Source organism: Lathamus discolor, chromosome 6, assembly GCF_037157495.1.
Source record: "Lathamus discolor isolate bLatDis1 chromosome 6, bLatDis1.hap1, whole genome shotgun sequence".
Classification (NCBI taxonomy): Eukaryota; Metazoa; Chordata; class Aves; order Psittaciformes; family Psittacidae; genus Lathamus; species Lathamus discolor.
This window is the reverse complement of record NC_088889.1, coordinates 57,434,841-57,446,848: the sequence shown is the minus strand read 5'-3', so window position 1 is coordinate 57,446,848 and position 12,008 is coordinate 57,434,841. Positions and strand designations below refer to the sequence as shown.

The 12,008-nt window shown below is 39.2% G+C and overlaps 1 protein-coding gene across 3 annotated transcripts in view; it reads right to left on the bottom strand.

Annotated features, from left to right (window-relative positions):
• Positions 1 to 1,353: 1,353 nt before the first annotated feature.
• RRAS2 (RAS related 2) overlaps positions 1,354 to 12,008 on the bottom strand; it is a 45,088-nt gene continuing 34,433 nt past the window's right edge. For all 3 annotated transcript variants that reach the window (XM_065682961.1, XM_065682962.1, XM_065682963.1), the window contains 3 exons: positions 11,304 to 11,412; positions 3,289 to 3,407; positions 1,354 to 2,810 (listed from right to left, as the gene is read on the bottom strand). In XM_065682961.1, coding sequence (XP_065539033.1) covers positions 2,723 to 2,810; positions 3,289 to 3,407; positions 11,304 to 11,412 — 316 coding nt within the window. In that variant the 3' untranslated portion in view covers positions 1,354 to 2,722. The remainder of the gene's footprint in view (positions 2,811 to 3,288; positions 3,408 to 11,303; positions 11,413 to 12,008) is intronic.

The following is a 12,008-nucleotide window of genomic DNA, read 5'->3' as shown; positions in this document are numbered from 1 at the left end:
CCTCTTGCACTTTGCACGCTCCACGCCAAGGAGAGAAAAGCCATCTTTCACCACTACCTTCAGGTACAGCAATTAGAAAAGCAAATAATTGAAATACCTCAAGATGTTTGGAACCGAGGACCCCCTAGATCACTATTACTGTATGACTTTTCTAAATACCAACTTCAAGTCTGAAGAGTAGGAACAAAACAGCTGCATCTAACAGTGTCTTAAGAGTGCCATATATGAACCACTCTCAAAAAGAGACCACAACATTACATAAAGATTTCCCTGTACATTCTCTGCAGTAGAAGCCTTAAAACACACGCACAGGAATATATTGCCTTAGTAATGAATACAGAGCTGAATTCCACAGCAGCAGCTGATGGTCCCACTTCTATTTAACTTGCTTATACAGTTTACCATGTGGCTTAGCAGATAGGAGTAGGTTGCTTAGCATCAACCACCTCGAAGCTATTCAGCTTTCACTATGAGGAAAAGCAAGGGTGTGGTGCTCTCCCACCTTCTTTATGAATTACAGAGTTACATATTAAAAGACCTATCTATATCAGTCTACTGTTTTAAAACCAGTCTATCATGAGTGAAAGGTTAAAAAAAGGGAAAAGAAAAAAATAAGATGAAACTTGAAGGTATTTGCACCTCAGAAATTCAGCCTCAACACACATGCTGCAGTTTGTTGTCTTAACTCATGCTAATGCCATACATTCAATGACTTATCTCCAGAGAGCTTTGCATATTTAAGAAAACATGTGGGGTTTGCTACAGGCTGTAAGTTCTTACATTTGACTGGAAAAATGTAATACATCTCCCAAAAGTACTTCCACTGTAACTCCTTGCTTGAATCTTCTACATATTATTCATAAGTAGCCCTTCAACAACCACTAACTTTATTTAAAGGGGATGGCGGGGGGAGCTACCCAGGCTTTCAAAACAGTATTACACAACCTAATCTAAATAACACAAACAATAATTACATTTCTCGGCTATGCACGACACTAGCATTACTTCTAGGTTTAACACTTTGCTGCTCTACAGGCAACTGAACTTGTTTAAGCACTGTTTTCTCAGCAGATGTTTACAGATTTATGGCAGAGCACCTGACTGTGAGCATAGCAACACAACAGTTGTTGACTGGACCATTGACTGCCTACTCCAAGTCAAAACGAACATCAGCTTTTATCACCTATTATGATTTAAATGGAAGTAGGCTTTCTTTACTTCCAAGCTTGAAGAAAGGTTGTGCAGGTGTGCATACCTATCTCCTAAGCAGGTCTCATCATGCTCTTCTTCCCCCCACCCCAAAAAAATTCAGGTTTTGGAGGAGAGTCAGAAAGAGGCAATGTGCTTACCCCCTTATAATGGTTAGATCATCTTTAATTCTAGCACCTGAAGTTATACAAGGGTTTGCTTAATAATCAAGTTTCAAAGAACTGTTGGACACATTCAGTAAGGTGACAACTGTGCAATACCACTCAGTATTTCAATATCAGGGACCATACTCTTGAATTGTTTAAACACAATCCACAGAACTCAAAATTAAACAACCATCCACAGTTTAACTAAACAATCAGTTAAAAGTCTTACAATTTAATATTTCACGTAATAGTCTTTAGTAGGGGATACTTAAATTCATTAAAACACAACACTAGATTTTACTCTATGGGTGTGTTGGGCAGGCACATAATTTGGCCATTCTTGGGTATAACAGAAGAGTAAGGAGAAGTTTACCACAGTTTGGCAAATCCCACATTTTGTCAGTTAAAAGTGAACTGTGAGAATTAAATACTCATCTTTACATATACACAAGTTATGCTGTGAAAGCATATTTGCTTACAAACATATAAAAATACTTGTTAACTAGTTTGATAAGAAAATAATGTATAAAAGTATATAGCAAAAACATTTAATCATCTCTGACAATGGAAAGATCAAATTCATTTTTATATCACATGAAACAAAAACAGCTACAATTTTAGTTTTCCTTAATCCCTTACCCAAAAATACAAAGGAAGACACAATTTGTTTCCAAACAAATGATGTGAAATTTCTTACTAAGCTGAAATGCCTCAAATCCAGAATGAGCTCAGGTATTTGGCCATATCCTAATAGTAGTAGTAGCAGTAGCTGTCCTGTAGCTGTTCTGGATTCATAAAATAAATACAGTAGACTGTTTTGGCCACTGAAATAAAACTGCAGCATAAGTGAGAGATGAAAAATTTTGCTGACAATGAAATTCAGTGTAGGTTTCTTAAGGCTAGCTGAATACTCAAGTCTAATTTAACTGAGGGCAAAAAAAGCCAATCCACCCCTTTTTTAAGAAGCATTCTCTATACTTCCATATAGGTCTTTGTAATAGCTAAAGAAATTTCAGAAGTAAAAATAAATTAATTCACAAGAGACAACTTATGCATGACTTCAACACCTTGTCCTACACGGTTTTGTTTCATCTCCTTTGCGAATAAAACTCCACAAGGTGCAAGCTCTTAAGGGAGAGGAGGAAGGAACTGTGGTATTAAAGAAGCAGCCTTAGTGTTTTGCTTTGAAGTCTGCCCCAGGATGACAGTCTTCTTCAAGGACTATTTTGCCAGCTTCTTGGACTAAGGCTATTCTGGTGACCACTTTTAGGACATGCACATGTAAGGCTAGACCAATACCAGAAGTGATGTAAAATGGTGGAAAATAAAAAACAATCTGGCAGTTGATAGCTTGGTTCTTGGGATGCTCAGAAAATAACACAATGGCAGCCTTTCTTGTCTTTTTCTTTCCGTGTTGGCTCTGGTGAAGGAGGGCACTCTTGTTCTTGAAACTTCCTGAAACAGATATTTCAAATTAAATTCAGAGAATCATTTTCAGTTAAATGAAAATAAGAACTGTATTTTAAGTTATGGGGTTTAGAACCTTATGGAGGATGGACTTACTTTTGACATTCAAACTACTGATTAAATCACGGCTTTTTGAGATTTGACTTTTTTATTTTTTTAATAAGAAACACCATTTTTTACAGAAGGCCAATCTCAAATTTAGTTTATCAGGCTTACTTACTGGGTGATCAATAAAATCTGAGATTAAGGTGAAGAAAATACTTTTCAAATACATACTACATTCGTGTAAGCATTTTCCCTTATACACAAGAACACTTTATAATAGAAAGCACTGGTCAAAGCTCATAGGAAACAGAAGGCAGAATTTTCTAAGTGATTTCCCACTACATTTCAAAACATGTGCTGTAGCTATCCATTAATGTATGGACATCGTTATCATACCTTATAAGTTATCAAGTTATCATACCTTATAACTCTGACAAGTTCGTGAAAAGCTTGGTCTACATTCAGTCTGATTTTTGCTGAGGCTTCCATGTATGTTACTTTGAGCTGCCGTGCTAGCTGCTGACCTTCCTCTTGCGTCACCTGTAACAGACACCAATAATTAAGTTCAAGGCTTTTGTGTATACCTGCCAAGGATTTATTTCCCTCAAGCAATAATGTTCATTTGGCCACAGAATAGCTTCCACACTGCCCACATAATACAACTGGGAAGCAAATCCACGTGATACCTCTTTTCAAATGCAAGTGAAGACTTCTTTTTTTTCTAAGTTTCTGCAACAAGCAAAGACCACCCCTCCAGGGAACTTCCCTCACTGCAGCTGTCTCATCTTCACTCCAGTTCTGCATAAAAAGACCAAGTTTTTCTTCACAGGCAAGCCAGAGTCCTTCACTTCTCAAAGCAAGTGCTTCAGTTAACATCTGCTGGATTACTAACAGAACTGTGAACACTATTGCTAAACTCACTGTCTCCCTGTCCCAGCTAAATCTAGACACCAAAAAAACCCCACCAAAACACAGATGACTATTTTAGAAACAAGTGCTGATGTTTAGCTTCTGAATCTTTAAAAATCTGCTTATGGCACAGCAAAATACTAATACAGACAGTCTTAAGTGTAGCTGAAATTACAAGGGATCTGAAAAATCCATTAAGCCTTCAGCCTAGCCAAAGATACTGAAGAAAACCTGTCTACCTTTTGACTCCTTACGACAGAGAAAAGGGAGATGAAGACGAAATAATGAGCATCATAGAACTGGTATAAAATTTAATGAGATGAATCAGAAGGCTGGAAGCTAGTGGACCATTATAGCAAGGAGAAATAAGTCAGCCGCAGGGCAAAACCAAAGGTGATCACTGTGAATTTTTGGATGAAGTAAGTAGAAAGCAGTGAGGTCAGAAAGCAGAAGGCTACCCTGAGCAGCACAAGGCGTGTGAAGCTTTAATGGGAATGTCACCCACAGGGCCAGAGAGGAAAGGGCAGCTTTCAGTGATAAAAGGAAACACAACAGATCTTGCCAAGACAATGTCTAGTGGAAGAAATGTCAAAGATTACACCGCTTTCACAGAACAATGTTAAAGCAGCAAGTAGAACACTGATATGATGAGAAAAAACAAAAAGTTTTATTTTTAATTGAGCTTTGGAAAGGCACTCACATATTCCCTTAGATGAAGAAGCTACACAGAAATAGATGGGAATAAGAAAGCACAGGAGTACTTATAAACTTCTAAAATGCTTTCCTAACAGCTACACACATGGTTTGAGAGCCCTCATGCACAGTGTCTCAACATCTGGGATTCTTCTGTCCTTAGTACCCCCACTGGCATTATATTCATTAATTTACTGCTGAATTGAGGGCTGCTCCCACTAAACCCCCATGAAGCTCTACAAAGAGATCCCAACTGGAGCAATGCAGGATGCATCTGCTGATCTCAAACACTCTCAGAAAATTCTACATTTATTTCAGTGTTATTACCATCAGCTGAAGCAAAAAGATACCCTCAAAACCAACCCAACACCAAGATCAACTACCGGAGCTTCATTTTTAACTGCAGGGCACAATGTGAGAATGACTGGGATCCTTCAATCCTCCATAGGTGTCTGAATATAGAATTATATTCAAGATTTTTGCTCCACTAACTAAAACAAACCCACTTTCACCTTCCTCTCTAGCCCCAGATGCTGAAGTATCCTTTTTCCAAAGCTTTCAAAGGCTGCACTTCGAGAAACATTCATAGGTACTTTCTGGCACATCAATGATGTTGCAGAATCTCCCAAAGTTTGCATTAGGGTTTCCAGAACCTTCTCTACATCTCTGCCTCACCAGACAAAAGTAAGTTGAAGTACAGATACGGCAGTTTCTGCAAAACTAGCCATTTTTACTTTTCTTCATCCCTGCATAGTTTTTTCTAGTCCCAGAAAGTGAGAGGCTAAAGTGTAATAAAAATAAATAATTGGGAAAGAATGCATAGGCCTGAGGAGAAACTGAATCCAGCCTTTAAACGTACATGGTTACTACTTTCTTCATTACTGTATCTAAAGAACATTAGAAATACAAGTCAAACTAACACTGTAATAACATAAAGCTACACTTACACAATATTCTGCATTTAAAATACTATAGATGCAAATTAAAGTCCTTATTGCATTTACTAGACTGTCTGTAGTTGCTTATATTCTTTCTAGTCTGTCTTACAAGTATATTGTCAAGTAGCTTGTGATCAATTTTAGTGACCTTAACAAGGTCAGTTTAGAAAAAATATTTGATTTTGGGTACAATACAGAAACATTTACAGTGCCCAAGCTGTAAAGTAGAGGCCAGAACATACCAGTTCCATTTTTCAAGTCTGAGGGAAATGCAGTATGTGCATACATACAAAAATATGAATTTACGTCTTTTTACTCTCCCTTCTTGAGTACAACAACTCTGTATCATGACAGGCTTTTCAGTAAGTGTGATGCCAAAGCTTATTAAATATCACCAGAAAAAAAACAAAAACTAAATCCTTTTTCTTCAAAGAACACTGTATTTTATTTTGACAGAAGTAGAGAACTATGGATTTTCTGGTAGTGTGTGTGTACGTGTGTGTGTTGGTTCTGCGGGGAATCTCTCTTTAGTTTTGCTAAACTCAAGGCTGAATACAAATGGGAATCATGATATTTATCCTTTTGTTGCAGGATATTTTACTGGGGTTTTGGGATATCATTAATTCATGCTGTTCAGACATTTGGTAAAAGTTTCTTAACCTAAACACCATTATAGAAGATTTAAGTGAGCAATTCAAACACGGAAAAGCTTATTTCCCAACTCCCTAAACTCACAGTCTTCTTACTAAAAGAGTCACCATTTGAGTATCTGTGCAAGAATCTTGTGAATGGATCTCACGTGGCCCTCCCTTTTAATTATTGTAGCTGAGAACTGTCAGAAATATATTCATTCCTGAAGTTTCTATCATTTCCTCCACCTAAAGCAACTCTACAAGGCTACCTAATCTAACACTGCATCTGTATTTTGCCTGGACACTTACACAGGGCCATACTGTACTCATGTCAGGAGGTAACAGTTAAGTGTTTCCTCAAGTTTGAGAGGAATCCATTTCTAATTCCTTGTGGTAACCCTGCAGTGCTTTCTGCTCAGAAACATTGCCTATTCCTGCCAAGAGCTCCATCACTCCTGAAGAATACATCTGTCACCCCACCCACAAGTGCTGCTTGTTCATGCTTACTGTAGTCTACTATAATGCTTTCCTAGGGGTAGTCCACTACTGACCAATTCTATTGTTTGCATTCTCATATAAAAGGTCACTTTGGTACACATAAACTGTGGTTATGAAGCACTGACACATATTCAGACTGACTTGCTGCATTCACATACTGCATCAGATACCCAATTGCTGGTTATTTATAAAGCTCAAAATCAGGCAAGCCAGGGGAAGACCTGAAGGTACAGCCCATCTATAAGAACAGAAGTATCACCGTATACGGCCATAAAAACCTACCACCTCAAGAAGTTAATGTCACACTGCCATACAAGTTCAAAATCATTATGAGAAGGTCAAAACAAAATGTTAGTGAATTTGGGTAGGCAACCACCCAGGTCCTTGAACCCATTCACCTCCTGGAATAAGCCAGCTCAGGCCAACTTATTTATGAAGCTGGGAGTCTGCAAAGCCAACATTAACTGCTTGTTTGCCAGCATCTAGGCTGATGCTGGTCAAAGTCAAAGCACAAGGCTGCTTGCCTGGGATCATTAGCTTTGCTCATCATCTGTCTGCATAAACTGAAGTCACATGCACCTCTCTTTAAAGGTATCAGGCAGCACAGGCGATATTAGCACTAGGTCATTGCTTTAGTTTAGTCATGATGCAAAAGCAAAAACTAGCATTTAAAATCTTTTTAAAATTATTTAAAATAAATAAAAAAGTAAAATAAAAAAAATTTAAAAGCCACTTAAATGGCTTTAGTTTAGTCATGATGCAAAACCAAAACCAGCAACATGCAGCACTTTCCTGTTGCAACTTGGATTTTCCTTGAAACCCTGCCATCTGGGGAATGATCAGACTTGACCCAGTTTAAACTAGCAGTTATCTCCTAAAAGTCATACATATCCTGCACTGACAAGTCTACTCTGTCAGTAATGTTTATTACTAAAACATCTGGTGCTCTTCTGAATTGTCGTAGTGTAGAAACATCTAGTGTTGTCTGAGTTGTACAGAACCAACCTATTTAAGAGAAAGACTACTCTGCAGCATTTACTTTAAGGAAAGAGCCACGAGAGATGTGACTGACCAGAGAATCTGGAAACACCGGTAACTTTATTCCTTATCGTACAAGGACACCCTAAAGATTAAAGCTTGCTTATCCTCCAGTAACTCGTTTTTCTTTGTCAATCTAACCCTGTGGATATTGAGGACTTTGCCTCCCATACCACAAAGGAAACAAAATTACAAGTCTGCTTAACTCCATTTATCTATACAGGTGTCACTGTAGCAAATCACTATTTCAGACTTCCTCTTTCACCTCTCCCCAAAACACTTGTGAGTTGACAGTCTATTACAGTCACCACTCTTTCAAACTACACCTTTGGTATGCCCCAGCACTTCATCAAGATTATACTATTGTTTGTGCACTTGCGCTGTACAACCTACTTCATACATTTCCTGAGGAACAGGTGCCACCACACAAGAATTAGTAGTTACACATCATTTGCTCCCAAATGTATGGTATCACAACAACAGTAATCTGCACTGCCTTCAACTACAGAACAGTTACTTGCATAAAGGTGTGGTCAGACCCTTGAGACATCCAAAACTTTTATACATGTTTAACTCCGGCTCCGGGAAGATTTGTGTGTTAATTCTGTTGAGAATTACTTGCTGATCAAAACACACACTAAATAACTTTATCTCAGCCTCAGTCTCTCAGAGGTTGCATGTATTCTCTATTACTTCACTGGTTTGCCCTGTCTTTTAGGAGAAAAAGACAGGTGCCCAGTACAAGTAGTTTTGCTCTAAAAACTCATATCAAACTTCCTCAATTTCTAAAAATGCTACTGAAGTTCTGAAGCTGAAAAATGCATGTTTGTGACTAAACAAGACAGTAAGACGTCTTCTTGTAGAACTGCCAGGTAAGTAGAAGGCTAGCAGCATGACACTAGCCTGGCTGACCACGTTTTGCATGTAACCTGAGTAGGCCTGGCATACCCCCAGACTGAAGATGCAAAATGCACTTCTCACAGTGAAACTGGGACACCCCACACTTCCCACTTGCCCCAGCACTCCTAGGCAAGGTGAGGGGGTACTCGTCTTTGCCCCCAGGCCTCTCATCACAGCTGCGTGTGCAGCAAGCCTGCAGCCAGAGCAGGATGACCTTGCTTGCCAGGAGGAAATTTTCCCATACCTGGGGAGACCTAGTGGCAGGACTAGTTTTCAGCCAAGACCAGCAAGCTGGTCCAACTCACTGACTGGATGTCTGCATTGAGAGTTCACATGATGGAGCAGAAACAACCCCACCAATGAAGCAGAAAGGCTAACTTCATTTAACACCCTGCTGATAACATCTAACTGCTTGCTGCTGCTGCCAAAAGGCAAGATCTCACTTTCTACCCCCCACCCCAACTCCTCCCTGCTCTGCTCCAAGCCACAGTCCCACCCCTTCCCATGTTTCCAGCACTGGCACTCAAATCTTTGCAGGCAGATTTAACTCACACAGATCCCAGAACACCATTCCAGCTCGCCTGTTTTTCTCCCCATCCAGAGATGATTCAGCTCACAAAGTGCTTCAAGTGAGAACTAGGGCCAGAAAAGGAAAGAGCAAAACGTGCAGTCAAGAGGAAGGGGAGCCTCTCCCTTCTGGGGACCAATTAGGTCAGCTCAGCATCCTTAAACCATTCCTTCAGGATGACTTAAGGCCAACTGAAACACACCACATGGTGGGGAAGGGGCAGGGAAGAGTTAAGAAGACATAAGCAGCTCTTTAAGCAAACCTAGAACTGCTTTTTCAGCTACAACTGCCTAAGCTTTAACTTAATGGAAGTCACAAATCCACCTATTTGAATGTACATTGTGTGAGTGACAGCACTAAAAGTTATGCTTGTCAACATCTATTCAATTAAGGCAATTAACAGCCATAAAAAGCAAAAGGAGCTTTTGGGGATGTATGCTTTTATTTGTGTTCAGATATGAGCAGCAAAACTGCAAATTTAAGCAATTTGAAAACAGCTGCTTTGAGCCTGAGTGTGTGCCAGCCCACCATCACCTGAAAAAGCAGCTAGGAATAAGGTGCGGAAGGACTAGCAGGGGAATAGGTGACAGGCACCTCTTTCCTCCTTTAAGGGAGAAACAGATGCGGTATAATAGCATTAGGAAGGTGTAGGACAGATAACAAAGTCCATAATGATTTCTAGAAATGGATCTATAGGATTGCCAACTATATTTGTAGGCATCCTCCAAAAACTGGAGCTGACAGCAGTGATTTTATTTCCCTCCCAAAGCACCTGCATCTTTATCCTTCAGCAATTACTGTTTGCAGAGCAGTTTAGTTTCACCTGCATGGTTTCCACACCAAAATTTGCACATAAGATAAAGTACAGTAAGTTCCAGGACCTGCAAGGTTAAATTCAGGAATTTTGATTGGGGCGTGATGGCAACTGAAGAGTGAAAGTTTCACTTCTCTATCAGGGATAGGCTGAGAGTCCTGTGAATGCGTGAGTACACGAAGTTACTCCTGATGAATCTGTGAGCTAGTTCTGTAAAAACTTCTTTCAATATAGTATCTTTCAGCACTGGTGTTGATTTTGTCATGATCTTTCCACACAGGTTCTGGGGTTAAAAGGCTGTGACACTCAAGGAAGCATACTCAACAGGAACATTTTTGTACTGAAGGTTTTATGTAGTATTCAAGAAATTCATTAAACAACAATGTACTAACCCACTAAACTCTTCAATGTTGTTTGTTTTGAGCCTGTATTTTTTCTTGTCCCAGACGCTGTTTTTTGACAGAGAAAAGAACAAAACCTACGTAAGCACTTGTGGACAGAAATAAAGTCATGCCCTGGTACACAAATCTGGGAATGTCTTATTGTTAAAAGTTGTGTTTTCCTTGTGAAACTCTTAAAATAATTACAGCAATTTTAGTAATATTTAGTTTACTCTCAGACAAAAATCAACCACGTGTTCGTACCAAGCTTTTAAGAGTCATCTTACTGACTCAGGAGAAAATACTAAACTTCTGAAGTAAGTTGCTGAAAAAGAATACAAGTTTGATGCCTGTTCCTTTCCTGCTGATGTAGTAAGGTTATTTCAATTTCAGCTCAAGTCAGTTTGATTCATGACAAATCAAGAGTAAACAGGGAAAAGAAATTTAAGTCCCCTTTTTAAAATCATTCTAAACTAAATCTTTAAAGATTTCTTTACAACTAGAGGTGAAGTTGAAGATCTACTTGTTCCAGAACTTAAATCTTAAGGTACTTAAATAGAACAGTAATTATGTTGCTGTACTTCAAACTTTAAAAGCATTAAGTCAGTTATACAGAAGATGAGCAGCCAAACAGAAACCAGCAAATGGCTACTCACTTATACATAACAAGAGTGAACAGTGAAAGCAACAGCACTGTGGTCTCAGGATCGTTAGAGCTAGTGCTGGAATGCACTCTGCTTGGCACGGCACACTATGGTGAGTAACAGAGAGGAGGAATTAGACACGTTCATGCCTGAGTAATCAAGTCATGACAGAAAGCTCTCAACCCTGTATGTGAATACATTTGGTCTCAACATAACCCCAATGAATCAGGCAGAAGATGTGCTGTATGTGGAATGCCACCACACTTTTAAGTTCTTCAAGTAAAGAAACCGAATGTCATTGTGTTTCTTGCATTTAAACTATGATATGATTTTTCATTTGTTTCTTCCTCCCAAAAATAGAGCGGGAGCGAAACTAAAATTCCTAGAAGAAAGTGAGCAGTAACTAATAGCAAGTGAATTACCTGTCTTTGGTGGTCCAGATCTGCTTTATTACCGACTAGAATCATAGGAAACTCATCACGATCTTTCACTCTAAGAATCTGTCGCTGAAATTTATAGATTTCTTCAAAACTGTAAAAGAATAAAAGTAGACCATCAGTGTACTAATTCATAGATTCTCAGGTTCTGTAGAAGCTCAGAAATTATGAGTCACCTATTTGGACTTGCCCTGCCATGCCACACAAGCACAGACAGCTGCAGGCACTCCACCAGAGTTCACTGTCACAGCATGACCAGTTAGAGAATCATCCAATGCTCAAGCTAAAACCAAAATCCTGAAGTTAGCAGTATGCTATGCAATGGGCTTAGGTGGGGTGATATAGAAGAACTTGGATGCCAGTGTGCTACAGAGAATCAAGTGACCACAGTCCATTCTATGAATACTGACTCAAGCTAGAATATCCCAGTTACAGCCCACAGACCCTGGTGATCAGCATTTCAGCTGGCAACCTCCACAGCTACTGTTGGGAAACTTTGGGGAAGCTATCAAAGCTGGACAATTTTATTTCCTGAAAAACAGAAAAATGGCAGGGCTAAGTGATCAGAGTACTTTCCAGTTACCAACTGAGTTATACCAGGTACTGATGCTGTTCAAGCAGTAAGGAATAATCCGGCAATACTTAAGGTAAAGTGAGCAAAGCAGAAAGCTACAAAAAACTGTACATAAA